This window comes from Ranitomeya variabilis, chromosome 4, assembly GCF_051348905.1.
Source record: "Ranitomeya variabilis isolate aRanVar5 chromosome 4, aRanVar5.hap1, whole genome shotgun sequence".
NCBI lineage: Eukaryota > Metazoa > Chordata > Amphibia > Anura > Dendrobatidae > Ranitomeya > Ranitomeya variabilis.
Genome location: NC_135235.1, coordinates 244,983,710 through 244,998,413, shown reverse-complemented (window position 1 = coordinate 244,998,413; position 14,704 = coordinate 244,983,710). Strand labels below are relative to the sequence as shown.

The 14,704-nt window shown below is 52.6% G+C and overlaps 1 protein-coding gene across 4 annotated transcripts in view; it reads left to right on the top strand.

Moving 5' to 3' along the window:
- Positions 1-14,704, top strand: part of LOC143764132 (neurotrimin-like) — a 971,575-nt gene that overhangs the window by 809,634 nt on the left and 147,237 nt on the right. For all 4 annotated transcript variants that reach the window (XM_077249345.1, XM_077249347.1, XM_077249348.1 and 1 more), the window contains one exon: positions 1,657-1,889. In XM_077249345.1, the coding sequence (XP_077105460.1) occupies positions 1,657-1,889 (233 nt within the window). The remainder of the gene's footprint in view (positions 1-1,656; positions 1,890-14,704) is intronic.

Genomic DNA, 14,704 nt, shown 5'->3' with positions numbered 1-14,704 from the left:
AAATTAGCATATCAAGAAAAGGTTCTCTAAACGACCTATTACCCTAATCTTCTGAATCAACTAATTAACTCTAAACACATGCAAAAGATACCTGAGGCTTTTAAAAACTCCCTGCCTGGTTCATTACTCAAAACCCCCATCATGGGTAAGACTAGCGACCTGACAGATGTCAAGAAGGCCATCATTGACACCCTCAAGCAAGAGGGTAAGACCCAGAAAGAAATTTCTCAACAAATAGGCTGTTCCCAGAGTGCTGTATCAAGGCACCTCAATGGTAAGTCTGTTGGAAGGAAAAAATGTGGCAGAAAACGCTGTACAACGAGAAGAGGTGACCGGACCCTGAGGAAGATTGTGGAGAAGGACCGATTCCAGACCTTGGGGAACCTGAGGAAGCAGTGGACTAAGTCTGGTGTGGAAACATCCCGAGCCACCGTGCACAGGCGTGTGCAGGAAATGGGCTACAGGTGCCGCATTCCCCAGGTAAAGCCACTTTACCTAAGTGGTCCCAAGTACTTTTTTCTGATGAAAGCAAATTTTGCATGTCATTCGGAAATCAAGGTGCCAGAGTCTGGAGGAAGACTGGGGAGAAGGAAATGCCAAAATGCCTGAAGTCCAGTGTCAAGTACCCACAGTCAGTGATGGTGTGGGGTGCCATGTCAGCTGCTGGTGTTGGTCCACTGTGTTTCATCAAGGGCAGGGTCAATGCAGCTAGCTATCAGGAGATTTTGGAGCACTTCATGCTTCCATCGGCTGAAATGCTTTATGGAGATGAAGATTTCATTTTTCAGCACGACCTGGCACCTGCTCACAGTGCCAAAACCACTGGTAAATGGTTTACTGACCATGGTATTACTGTGCTCAATTGGCCTGCCAACTCTCCTGACCTGAACCCCATAGAGAATCTGTGGGATATTGTGAAGAGAAAGTTGAGAGACACAAGACCCAACACTCTGGATGAGCTTAAGGCCGCTATTGAAGCATCCTGGGCCTCCATAACATCTCAGCAGTGTCACAGGCTGATTGCCTCCATGCCACGCCGCATTGAAGCAGTCATTTCTGCCAAAGGATTCCCGACCAAGTATTGAGTGCATAACTGAACATTATTATTTGATGGTTTTTTTTTGTTATTAAAAAACACTTTTATTTGATTGGACGGGTGAAATATGCTAATTTATTGAGACAGGTTTTTTGGGTTATCAGGAGTTGTATGCCAAAATCATCAGTATTAAAACAATAAAAGACCTGACAAATTTCAGTTGGTGGATAATGAATCTATAATATATGAAAGTTTAATTGTAATCAGTACATTATGGTAAATAATGAAATTTAACACTATATGCTAATTTTTTGAGAAGGACCTGTACTTGTGAGATGTTAGACACGTGACCTTTGTTTCGGGGGCGTCTCCTAGACCAGCAATGGAAGCTGTTATCTCCCTGTTACAGGACTACAGAGTAGAGAAGCCATGGCGTCCACTAATGCTCTGGAGTGCACGTTATATAATAACTGGAGAAGTGATCAACAGGCTAAAAATGTGGGTGATGATGAAATGTTATATCGTAGGTTGTTGCTGTGACGTCGTAGGTTGTGGCGGTGACATGCAACTTTGGCGGTTTGCACTCTTTTTGCTTACATGTCTCCTTATTTCTTCTACAGGTGTGCGGTGGACAACAGAGTGACCCGCGTGGCCTGGCTGAACCGCAGCACCATTTTATATACTGGCAATGACAAGTGGTCCATAGACCCCCGGGTAGTACTTGTAGCGAACACCAAGAGCCAATACAGCATTGAGATCCAGAACGTGGGCATTTATGACGAGGGACCCTACACCTGCTCCGTACAGACAGACAATCACCCCAAAACCTCCCGTGTTCACCTAATTGTACAAGGTAAGTGTCACAGCCATCAGGTCACTATTGCAATGTTCTGCATGCTCTGGAGGGTGGTCGGGGCTGGTTGAATGCTCTGGAGGGTGGTCAAGGCTGGTGCAATGTTCTGCAGGCTCTGGGGGGTGGTCGGGGCCGATTCAATGTAATGCAAGTTCTGGAGGATGGTCAGGACTGGTGCAATATTCTGTAGGATCTGGAGGGTGGTTAGGGCCAGTTCAGTGCTCTGCAGGCTCTGGAGAGTGGTCAAGACTGGTGCAATGTTCTGCAGGCTCTGGAGGGTGGTTAGGGCCGGTTCAATGTTCTGCAGGCTCTGGAGGGTCGTTAGGGCTGGTGCAATGTTCTGCAGGCTCTGGAGGGTGGTCAGGGATGGTTAAATGCTCTGGAGGGTCCTCAGGGCCGGTTCAATGTTCCGCAGGCTCTGGAGGGTCATCAGGGCTGGTGCAATGTTCTGCAGGCTGTGGAGGGCGGTCAGGGCTGGTTAAATGCTCTGGAGGGTCCTCAGGGCCGGTTAAATTCTCTGGAGGGTGTCGGGGCCAGTTCAATGTTCTGCAGGCTCTGGAGGGTGGTCAAGGCTGGTGCAATGTTTTGCAGGCTCTGGGGGGTGGTCGGGGCCGATTCAATGTAATGCAAGTTCTGGAGGATGGTCAGGACTGGTGCAATATTCTGTAGGAACTGGAGGGTGGTTAGGGCCAGTTCAATGCTCTGCAGGCTCTGGAGAGTGGTCAAGACTGGTGCAATGTTCTGCAGGCTCTGGAGGGTGGTTAGGGCCGGTTCAATGATCTGCAGGCTCTGGAGGGTCGTGAGTGCTGATGCAATGTTCTGCAGGCTCTGGAGGGTGGTCAGGGCCGGTTAAATGCTCTGGAGGGTCATCAGGGCCGGATCAATGTTCTGCAGGCTCTGGAGGGTCATCAGGGCTGGTGCAATGTTCTGCAGGCTCTGGAGGGTGGTCAGGGCCGGTTCAATGCTCTGCTGGCTCTGGAGGGTGGTCAGAGCCATTTCAATGCTCTGCAGGCTCTGGAGGGTGGTCAGGGCCGGTTCAATGCTCTGGAGGGTGGTCAGGGTCGGTTCAATGCTCTGCAGGCTCTGGAGGGTGTTCAGGGCCGGTTCAATGCTCTGCAGGCTCTGGAGGGTGGTCAGGGCCGGTTCAATGCTCTGCAGGCTCTGGAGGGTGGTCAGGGCCGGTTCAATGCTCTGCAGGCTCTGGAGGGTGGTCAGGGCCGGTTCAATGCTCTGGAGGGTGGTCTGGGCCAGTTTTTTGTTCCGCAGGCTCTGGAGGGTGGTCCTGGCCGGTTCAATGCAGGCTCTTGAGGGTCGACAGGACCAGTTCAATGTTCCGCAGGCTCTGGAGGGTGGTCAGGGCCGATTCAATGCTCTGCAGGGTGGTCAGGGCCGGATCAATGCTCTGCAGGGTTGTCAAGGCTGGTGCAATGTTCTGCAGACTCTGGAGGGTCGTCAGGTCAAGAACGAAATCCATGTAGAAAGAAATAAGGAGCTGCCATATAGCCATATATGCAATAGACCCCAATAGGAGTGACGTTGGGTAGAATCCCCTATACACCGTGCCTAATCCGGACCAGGGATCGTGGTGTAATATGTGCATATAGCATTAACCGACTGACATCCCTCAGTACAAAGGCATCGGAGCGCAGATGAGGCCCCAATAGGAGTGGCGTTGGGTAGAATCCCCTATACACCGTGCCTAATCCGGACCAGGGATCATGGTGTAATATGTGCATATAGCATTAACCGACTGACATCCCTCAGTACTAAGGCACTGGAGAGCAGGTGAGGCCCCAATAGGAGTGACGTTGGGTAGAGACCCCTATACACCGTGCCTAATCCGAACCAGGGATCGCAGTGTAATATGTGCATATAGCATTTACCGACTGGCATCCCTCAGTACAAAGGCACCGGAGCGCAGGTGAGGCCCCAATAGGAGTGACGTTGGGTAGAAACCCCTATACACCGTGCCTAATCCGGATCAGGGATCTCAGTGTAATATGTGCATATAGCATTTACCGACTAACATCCCTCAGTGCAAAGGCACCGGAGCGCAGGTGAGGCATCAATAGGAGTGACGTTGGGTAGAAACCCCTATACACCGTGCCTATTCCGGACCAGGGATCACAGTGTAATATGTGCATATAGCATTTACCGACTGACATCCCTCAGTACTAAGGCACCGGAGCACAGGTGAGGACCCAGTAGGAGTGATTTTGGGTAGAAACCCCTATACACCGTGCCTAATCTTGACCAGGGATCGCAGTGTAATATGTGCATATAGCATTTACCGACTAACATCCCTCAGTACAAAGGCACCGGAGCGCAGTTGAGGCCCCAATAGGAGTGACGTTGGGTAGAAACACCTATACACCGTGCCTAATCTGGACCAGCGATCGCGGTGTAATATGTGCATATAGCATTTACCGACTGATGTCCCTCAGTACAAAGGCGCCGGAGCGCAGGTGAGGCCCCAATAGGAGTGACGTTGGGTAGAAACCCCTATACACCGTGCCTAATCCGGACCAGGGATCGCAGTGTAATATGTGCATATAGCATTTACAGACTGACTTCCCTCAGTACAAAGGCGCAGGTGAGGCCCCAATAGGAGGGACGTTGGGTAGAGACCCCTATACACCGTGCCTAATCCGGACCAGGGATCGCAGTGTGACCGATGCACAGTGACACCATCTGCAGCAAGTTGATGCTGCAGATCTCTGGAGGTGGCCTGAGGATTGTCCTTGACTGATCTCACCATTCTTCTTCTCTGCCTTTCTGATGTTTTTCTTGGCCTGCCACTTCTGGCCTTAACAAGAACTGTACCTGTGTTCTTCCATTTCCTTACTATGTTCCTCACAGTGGAAATTGACAGGTTAAATCTCTGAGACAGCTTTTTGTATCCTTCCCCTGAACAACTATGTTGAATAATCTTTGTTTTCAGATCATTTGACAGTTGTTTTGAGGAGCCCATGATGCCACTCTTCGGAGGAGATTCAAACAGGAGAACAACTTGCAAGTGGCCATTTTAAGTAGCTTTTCTCATTTTTGCATACACCTAGCTATGAAGTTCAAAGCTCAATGAGGTTACAAAACCAAAAAAAGTGCTTTAGTAAGTCAGTAAAAAGTAGGTAGGAGTATTTAAAACAAGAAAATGATAAGGGTGCCCATACTTATGCACCTGTCAAATTTTGTTTGAAAGCAGATTGCACATTTTCTGTTAGTACAATAAACCTCATTTCAAGGCAGAAACATTACTGTATCCAACAGTTATTAGATATATGAAACTGAAATAGCTGTTGCAAAAAAAAAAAAACATTTTTATAAAACATTAAGCTTAAGATTAATAGGGGTGCCCAAACTTTTTCATATGACTGTATGTGCATATAGCATTTACCGACTGACATCCCTCAGTACAAAGGCATCCCTCAGTACAAAGGCATCGGAGCGCAGGTGAGGCCCCAATAGGAGTGACGTTGGGTAGAGACCCCTATACACCGTGCCTAATCCGGACCAGGGATCGCGGTGTAATATGTGCATATAGCATTTACCGACTGACGTCCCTCAGTACAAAGGCCAGGTGAGGCCCCAATAGGAGTGACGTTGGGTAGAGACCCCTATACACCGTGCCTAATCCGGACCAGGGATCGCAGTGTAATATGTGCATATAGCATATACCGACTGACATCCCTCGGTACAAAGGCACCGGAGCGCAGGTGAGGCCCCAATAGGAGTGACGTTGGGTAGAGACCCCTATACACCGTGCCTAATCCGGACCAGGGATCGCGGTGTGCGCCCCATGTAATGCTGTGAAGATGGAGTCCATACCACAAAGAAGTATATGCAAACATGAGCATAAATATGTGGATGATGATATAAGCTAAACTGTGGAATTCTCTGATAGGAAAAATAAAAGATCTAAAAGGGGCAGCAATGTGTAATAAATATAGCCACATAATAATGAGAAAATAGGGGAAGTGAACAAGGCTTTTCCCTAGTTGAAGTCTATACTAAAGGCCAAGAAATGTCAAATCAATAGTCAGTACTGTATTAATATGATACTATACCAAAACATTAAAGAATGACCTAACTCCGTTAGAAGCAATGGGCCATGGGGTCACAACCCCTAACTTGGGATTTCCAGGGAACAGTATAGGTCGAGGCTGGAATCAGTTACATGGGATGGGTCCCTGAGATGAACCTTCCTGATCGTAGGTGATCATTGAGACCCTCAAGTTTTCCTTTTCACCCAGAAGATCCATCTAGCTTCCTTTGGTAGAACTAGACGGTCCCCATCCCCCTCTGTGCCTGGTGGGGTAATCACTGGAAACCTAAAGCTATCCATGTGGCCCCCAGGAACACTCCTCACATGACTGGATATTGGGGTCTATAGCTCCTGTGTGTTCGCCCACTCTCCTATGTGATTCTTTTTGTTTCCCTACATAGTCTTTTGGACAACTACCAGGCTGTGGAGTCGGTGATCCAAACCTCCAGCTCCTCCACGACTCCGACTCCCTCATCCATGGCTCGTGTGATGGATTCACTGTAGTAGAATGGTGACCTCAGGCTTTTCGTGTTTATTATGATACAATCACACAGGTCCACATACATTATTATTTGTTGTAATCCTCGCAGGTGACTTTGTGCTTTTCTGAATCCTCGTTTTGTCCTGATTTCACAGATGTCTATAGCTGTTCTGTAGCGCGTAGAATTTCCAAGGTATTGGAAATATACCGGCGACATTAAAGCAGTAATCTACAGATCAGAAAACAAAGCTTCACCTTACAAAACTGGTTTTATAGAACCAAAATAATTTCACATGCAAAATAGAAGCCAAAATATGAGCAGAAATGAAAGCAGCTTGACATTAGACTGTGGTTGATGGGATTGTTCAGGGTTGTCCCTATGTAGCATCCAGCAGTAATCTGCCATCATTGCGTCATTCCCTCGTGGCGGTGTTCCATTATTCGCCTTGTTCATCGCTTGCATCCCCAAGATTTTGAGAGAAGAAATCTACCTTATATACTCATGTACAGTTTTTTTGTGCTGGAAACGCCCCCTCTGCTTATACACGAGTCACAGTCCTAGAAAGCCAGCGGGGGAGGGGGAGCGGCAGCTATGACCTCATACTCTCTCCTCCTCGCACCGTCGCTGAACGTCCCTGCATCTCCGTTGTCCCGGTGCAGCATCTCTTCCTGTGCTGAGCGGTCACGTGGTACCACTTATTAAGGTAATGAATATGCATGCGCCTCCACTCCCCATAGGGGTGGAGCTCATATTCCTTACCTTAATGAGCGGTCCCACATGACCACTCAGGACAGGAGAGGAGAGCTGTCGCGTCAGGACTACGGAGATGCAGAGACATACAGTGACCGGCGCGAGGAGGGTGAGTATGAGGTAAAAGCTGCCGCTCCCCCTCCCCCGCTGGCTTTCTGGGACCGTGACTAGTGTATAAGCTGAGAGATTGTACAGTGCATGACATCAATCTTCTCTGTTGTAGCCGCAGTAGCCATCCTGTGATTTACAGGCATTTTTAGTACACACAGTGCATCACTCCCATCATGCCTGAACACAATCTAATCTCCACATCTCCATCGTACCTAAAGGGAAAGCAGTTGACAATTTAAAAGAAGGGAACTCTCTCCCAGGTTACTGGATCAAATCCAACCACTAGATAAGGAGGCTGAGCCCGCTATTGGCCCAGGGCTGAGCCCGCTATTGGCCCAGGGCTGAGCCCGCTATTGGCCCAGGGCTGAGCCCGCTATTGGCCCAGGGCTGAGCCCGCTATTGGCCCAGGGCTGAGCCCGCTATTGGCCCAGGGCTGAGCCCGCTATTGGCCCAGGGCTGAGCCCGCTATTGGCCCAGGGCTGAGCCCGCTATTGGCCCAGGGCTGAGCCCGCTATTGGCCCAGGGCTGAGCCCGCTATTGGCCCAGGGCTGAGCCCGCTATTGGCCCAGGGCTGAGCCCGCCATTGGCCCAGCGCTGAGCCCGCATTTCGCTGAGCGCTGAGCCCGCATTTCGCTCAGTGCTGAGTCTATTTGCCCAGCTACATTTGTGCTCGACTGAGCTTTTCTCACCCCTAACAAAGCTGCAGTGGCCAGGATGTGGAAGAGTGCAAATAACTAGTAATTATATAATTGTGCCTTTAACAGTCGGTGTCAAATATTGTGAGTTGAACGTTATATCATAAATCCGCAATCTCTCGACATCACACATAGTGTCCCTCTGATCATCCGGGACTTTACATATCAGGAATATGCACTGCTGAGCAAGGGTTTGGTAGAGGTGGAATGATCTCATCCTTAACCACTGTCGCACAGTGTTTTCTAGATGTGCAAAAAGTTCAGTACCTCGTGTGACTGCCTCTCTCTGGTTGAAGAGCTGGTCATATGGCTTCTTCTCTCTGGTTGTGTAGCTGGTCGTGTGGCTGCCTCTCTGGCTGAGGAGCTGGTCAGGTGGCTGGCTCTCTCTGGTTTGGTAACTGGTTGTGTGGCTGCCTCCCTCTGGTTGCGGTGCAGATTGTGTGGCGGCCTCCCTTTAGTTGAGTAAGGCTACTTTCACACTAGCGTCGGGCTCGGCCCGTCGCTGTGCGTCGCGCCGACGTTCCCGACGCTAGTGTTGTCTCCGCCGCACAACGGGGGCAGCGGATGCATTTTTCCAGCGCATCCGCTGCCCCATTGTGAGGTGCGGGGAGGTGGGGGCGGAGTTCCGGCCGTGCATGCGCGGTCGGAAAAGACGTTTACGACGGAGCAAAAAACGTTACAAGCAACGTTTTTTGCTCCCGACGGTCCGCCACTGCACGACGCATCCGTCGCACGACGGGTGCGACGTGTGGCAATCCGTCGTAATGCGTCGTCTAATGTTAGTCTATGGGGAAAAAACGCATCCTGCAAACACTTTTGCAGGATGCGTTTTTTCACCGAAACGACGCATTGTGACGGATTGCAGTTAACGCTAGTGTGAAAGTAGCCTAACTGGTTGTGTGGCTGCCTCTCTCTGGTTGAGGAGCTGGTCATGTGGCTGCCTCTCTCTGGTTGAGTAACTGGTTGTGTTGCTGCCTCTCTCTGGTTGAGTAACTGGTTGTGTGGTTGCCTCTCTCTGGTTGAGTAACTGGTTGTGTGGCTGCCTCTCTCTGGTTTGGTAACTGGTTGTGTGGCTGCCTCCCTCTGGTTGCGGTGCTGGTTGTGTGGCTGCCTCTTTCTGATTGAGTAACTGTGTGGCTGCCTCTCTCTGGTTGAGGAGCTGGTCATGTGGCTGCCTCTCTCTGGTTGAGGAGCTGTTGTGTGGCTGCCTCTCTCTGGTTGAGGAACTGGTCATTGGCTGCCTCTCTCTGGTTGAGGAGCTGGTCATGTGGCTGCATCTCTCTGGTTAAGGAGCTGGTTGTGTGGCCGCCTCTCTCTGGTTGAGGAGCTGGTTGTGTGGCTGCCTCTCTCTGGTTGAGGAGCTGGTTGTGTGGCTGCCTCTCTCTGGTTGAGGAGCTGGTCGTGTGGCTGCCTCTCTCTGGTTGAGGAGCTGGTCGTGTGGCTGCATCTCTCTGGTTGAGGAGCTGGTCTCGTGGCTGCCTCTCTCTGGTTGAGTAGCTGGTCACGTGGCTGCCTCTCTGGTTGAGGAGCTGGTCGTGTGGCTGCCTCTCTCTGGTTGAGTACCTCTTCACGTGGCTGCCTCTCTGGTTGAGTAGCTGCTCACGTGGCTGCCTCTCTGGTTGAGGAGCTAGTCCTGTGGCTGCCTCTCTAGTTGAGGAGCTGGTCGCGTGGCTTCCTATCTCTGGTTGTGGTGCTGGTTGTGTGCTGCCTCTCTCTGGTTGAGCAGCTGGTCTCGTGGCTGCCTCTCTGGTTGAGGAGCTGGTCATGTGGCTGCCTCTCTGGTTGAGGAGCCTCTCTGGTTGAGGAGCTGGTCGTGAGGCTTCCTATCTCTGGTTGCGGTGCTGGTTGTGTTCTGCCTCTCTCTGGTTGAGGAGCTGGTCTCGTGGCTGCCTCTCTCTGGTTGAGGAGCTGGTCGTGTGGCTTCCTATCTCTGGTTGCGGTGCTGGTTGTTTGCTGCCTCTCTCTGGTTGAGAAGCTGGTCGCGTGGCTGCCTCTCTCTGGTTGGTTGAGGAGCTGGTCATGTGGCTGCCTCTCTCTGGTTGAGGAACTGGTCATGTGGCTGACTCTCTGGTTGAGGAGCTGGTCGTGTGGCTGCCTCTCTCTGGTTGAGTACCTCTTCGCGTGGCTGCCTCTCTGGTTGAGTAGCTGCTCACGTGGCTGCCTCTCTGGTTGAGGAGCTAGTCCTGTGGCTGACTCTCTGGTTGAGGAGCTGGTCGCGTGGCTGCCTCTCTGGTTGAGGAGCTGGTCGCGTGGCTTCCTATCTCTGGTTGTGGTGCTGGTTTTGTGCTGCCTCTCTCTGGTTGAGCAGCTGGTCTCGTGGCTGCCTCTCTCTGGTTGAGGAGCTAGTCATGTGGCTGCCTCTCTGGTAGAGGAGCTGGTCGCATGGCTGCTTCTCTCTGGTTGAGGAGCTGATTGCGTGGCTTCCTATCTCTGGTTGTGGTGCTGGTTGTTTGCTGCCTCTCTGGTTGAGGAGCTGGTCACGTGGCTGCCTCTCTCTGGTTGAGTACTTGGTCGCGTGGCTGCCTCTCTGGTTGAGGAGCTGGTCATGTGGCTGCCTCTCTGGTTGAGGAGCCTCTCTCTGGTTGAGGAGCTGGTCGTGTGGCTTCCTATCTCTGGTTGCGGTGCTGGTTGTGTTCTGCCTCTCTCTGGTTGAGGAGCTGGTCTCGTGGCTGCCTCTTTCTGGTTGAGGAGCTGGTCGTGTGGCTTCCTATCTCTGGTTGCGGTGCTGGTTGTTTGCTGCCTCTCTCTGGTTGAGGAGCTGGTCGCGTGGCTGCCTCTCTCTGGTTGAGGAACTGGTCATGTGGCTGACTCTCTTTGGTTGAGGAGCTGGTCGCATGGCTGCCTCTCTCTGGTTGAGGAGCTGGTCGCGTGACTTCCTATCTCTGGTTGCGGTGCTGGTTGTGTGCTGCCTCTCTCTGGTTGAGGAGCTGGTCACGTGGCTTCCTATCTCTGGTTGCGGTGCTGGTTGTTTGCAGCCTCTCTCTGGTTGAGGAGCTGGTCGCGTGGCTGCCTCTCTCTGGTTGAGGAGCTGGTCGCGTGGCTGCCTCTCTGGTTGAGGAGCTGGTCATGTGGCTTCCTATCTCTGGTTGCGGTGCTGGTTGTTTGCAGCCTCTCTCTGGTTGAGGAGCTGGTTGCGTGGCTTCCTATCTCTGGTTGCGGTGCTGGTTGTGTGGCTGCCTCTCTGGTTGAGGAGCTGGTCTCGTGGCTGCCTCTCTGGTTGAGGAACTGGTCATGTGGCTGCCTCTCTCTGGTTGAGGAACTGGTCATGTGACTGCCTCTCTCTGGTTGAGGAGCTGGTCGCGTGACTTCCTATCTCTGGTGGCGGTGCTGGTTGTGTGCTGCCTCTCTCTGGTCTCGTGGCTGCCTCTCTCTGGTTGAGGAGCTGGTCTCGTGGCTGCCTCACTCTGGTTGAGGAGCTGGTCTCGTGGCTGCCTCACTCTGGTTGAGTGGCTGGTCACATGGCTGTTGCTCTCTAGTTGTGGAGCTGGTTGTGTGGCTGCTTCTCTCTGGTTGTGGGGCTGGTTGTGTAGCTGTCTCTCTCTGTGGAGCTGGTTGTGTGGCTGCCTCTCTCTGGTTGTGGAGCTGGTTGTGTGGCTGCCTCTCTCTGGTTGTGGAGCTGGTTGTGTGGCTGCCTCTCTCTGGTTGAGGAGCTGGTCGCGTGGCTGCCTCTCTCTGCTTGAGGAGCTGGTCGCGTGGCTGCCTCTCTGGTTGAGGAGCTGGTCATGTGGCTGCCTCTCTGGTTGAGGAGCTGGTCTCGTGGCTGCCTCTCTCTGGTTGAGGAGCTGGTCGCGTGGCTTTCTATCTCTGGTTGCGGTGCTGGGTGTGTGCTGCCTCTCTCTGGTCTCGTGGCTGCCTCTCTCTGGTTGAGGATCTGGTCTCCTGGCTGCCTCTCTCTGGTTGAGGAGCTGGTCGCATGGCTGCCTCTCTCTGGTTGAGGAGCTGGTCGCGTGGCTTCCTATGTCTAGTTGTGGTGCTGGTTGCATGCTGCCTCTCTCTGGTTGAGGAGCTGGTTGCGTGGCTGCCTCTCTGGTTGAGGAGCTGGTCATGTGGCCTCCTCTCTCTGGTTGAGGAGCTGGTCTCGTGGCTGCCTCTCTCTGGTTGAGGAGCTGGTTGCGTGGCTTCCTATCTCTGGTTGCGGTGCTGGTTGTGTGCTGCCTCTCTCTAGTTGAGGAGCTGGTCATGTGGCCTCCTCTCTCTGGTTGAGGAGCTGGTCTCGTGGCTGCCTCTCTCTGGTTGAGGAGCTGGTCGCGTGGCTTTCTATCTCTGGTTGCGGTGCTGTGTGTGTGCTGCCTCTCTCTGGTCTCGTGGCTGCCTCTCTGGTTGAGGAGCTGGTCTCCTGGCTGCCTCTCTCTGGTTGTGGAGCTGGTCTCCTGGATGCCTCTCTGGTTGAGGAGCTGGTCGCGTGACTTCCTATCTCTGGTTGCGGTGCTGGTTGTGGCTGCCTCTCTCTGGTTGAGGAGCTGGTCGCGTGGCTGCCTCTCTCTGGTTGAGGAGCTGGTTATGTGGCTGCCTCTCTCTGGTTGAGTAGCTGGTCTCGTGGCTGCGTCTCTCTGATTGAGGAGCTGGTCTCGTGGCTGTGTCTCTCTAGTTGAGGAGCTGGTCTCGTGGCTGCCTCACTCTGGTTGAGTGGCTGGTCACGTGGCTGTTGCTCTCTAGTTGTGGAGCTGGTTGTGTGGCTGCTTCTCTCTGGTTGTGGGGCTGGTTGTGTAGCTGCCTCTCTCTGTTTGTGGAGCTGGTTGTGTGGCTGCCTCTCTCTGGTTGAGGAGCTGGTCGTGTGGCTGCCTCTCTCTGGTTGAGGAGCTGGTCGCGTGGCTGTCTCTCTCTGGTTGAGGAACTGGTCGCGTGGCTGTCTCTCTCTGGTTGAGGAGCTGGTCACGTGGCTGCCTCTCTCTGGTTGAGGAGCTGGTCATGTGGCTGCCTCTTTCTGGTTTAGGAGCTGGTCGCGTGGCTTCCTATCTCTGGTTGCGGTGCTGGTTGTGTGCTGCCTCTCTCTGGTCTCTGTTGTGAATTCTGCTCTTGGGTTCCCTCCGGTGATTGTTGGTAATAATGCAGTTGTCCTTGGGTTGCAATCCTGGGCGGGTGTCCCTGCTGATTGCAGCTCTGACTGGGATATTTAGGTGTGCAGGATTCATTAGCCCTTGCCAGTTGCCCATTGTTCTTGGAGGTTTTGCATCTCTGTCTGGTTCCTCCTGCCCTGCTGCCAAATCAGCTAAGATAAGTATCTGGTTTTGTTTCTACAGCACACATGCTGTGTGCTTTACAATTCAGTACTATTCAATGTTTTTTCTTGTCCAGCTTGGACTGTGTTTGGATATTTCAGTCAAGTTGGATTCTCAGGAGATGCAGATATACATTCCATGTCTTTAGTTAGATGGTGGAATTTTGGTATTATCTGCTGTGGATATTTTTAGGGTTTTAATACTGACCGCTTAGTATTCTGTCCTATCCTTTCCTATTTAGCTAGCATGGCCTCTTTTGCTAAATCCTGATTTCTGCCTGCGTGTGTCTTTCCTCTAATACTCAGTCAATATTTGGGGGGGGCTTCCTATCCTTTGGGGTTCTGCTCTGAGGCAAGATAGAATTGCCATTTCCATCTATAGGGGTATTTAGTCCTCCGGCTGTGTCGAGGTGTCTAGGATGTGTTAGGTACACCCCACGGCTACTTCTAGTTGCGGTGACAGTTTAGGGTTTGCGGTCAGTACAGGTTCCACCTACTCCTGAGAAAGTCTCATGCGGCTCCAAGGTCACCGGATCATAACAGGTCTCGTGGCTGCCTTTCTCTGGTTGAGGAGCTGGTCTCCTGGCTGCCTCTCTCTGGTTGAGGAGCTGGTCTCCTGGCTGCCTCTCTCTGGTTGAGGAGCTGGTCGCGTGGCTGCCTCTCTCTGGTTGAGGAGCTGGTCATGTGGCCTCCTCTCTCTGGTTGAGGAGCTGGTCTCATGGCTGCCTCTCTCTGGTTGAGGAGCTGGTTGCGTGGCTTCCTATCTCTGGTTGCAGTGCTGGTTGTGTGCTGCCTCTCTCTAGTTGAGGAGCTGGTCTCGTGGCTGCCTCACTCTGGTTGAGTGGCTGGTCACGTGGCTGTTGCTCTCCAGTTGTGGAGCTTGTTGTGTGGCTGCCTCTCTGGTTGTGGGGCTGGTTGTGTGGCTGCCTCTCTCTGGTTGAGGAGCTGGTCACGTGGCTGCATCTCTCTGGTTAAGGAGCTGGTTGTGTGGCCGCCTCTCTCTGGTTGAGGAGCTGGTTGTGTGGCTGCCTCTCTCTGGTTGAGGAGCTGGTTGTGTGGCTGCCTCTCTCTGGTTGAGGAGCTGGTCGCGTGGCTGCCTCTCTCTGGTTGAGGAGCTGGTCATGTGGCTGCATCTCTCTGGTTAAAGAGCTGGTTGTGTGGCCGCCTCTCTCTGGTTGAGGAGCTGGTTGTGTGGCTGCCTCTCTCTGGTTGAGGAGCTGGTCGCGTGGCTGCCTCTCTCTGATTGAGGAGCTGGTCTCGTGGCTGTGTCTCTCTAGTTGAGGAGCTGGTCTCGTGGCTGCCTCACTCTGGTTGAGTGGCTGGTCACGTGGCTGTTGCTCTCTAGTTGTGGAGCTGGTTGTGTGGCTGCTTCTCTCTGGTTGTGGGGCTGGTTGTGTAGCTGCCTCTCTCTGTTTGTGGAGCTGGTTGTGTGGCTGCCTCTCTCTGGTTGAGGAGCTGGTCGTGTGGCTGCCTCTCTCTGGTTGAGGAGCTGGTCGCGTGGCTGTCTCTCTCTGGTT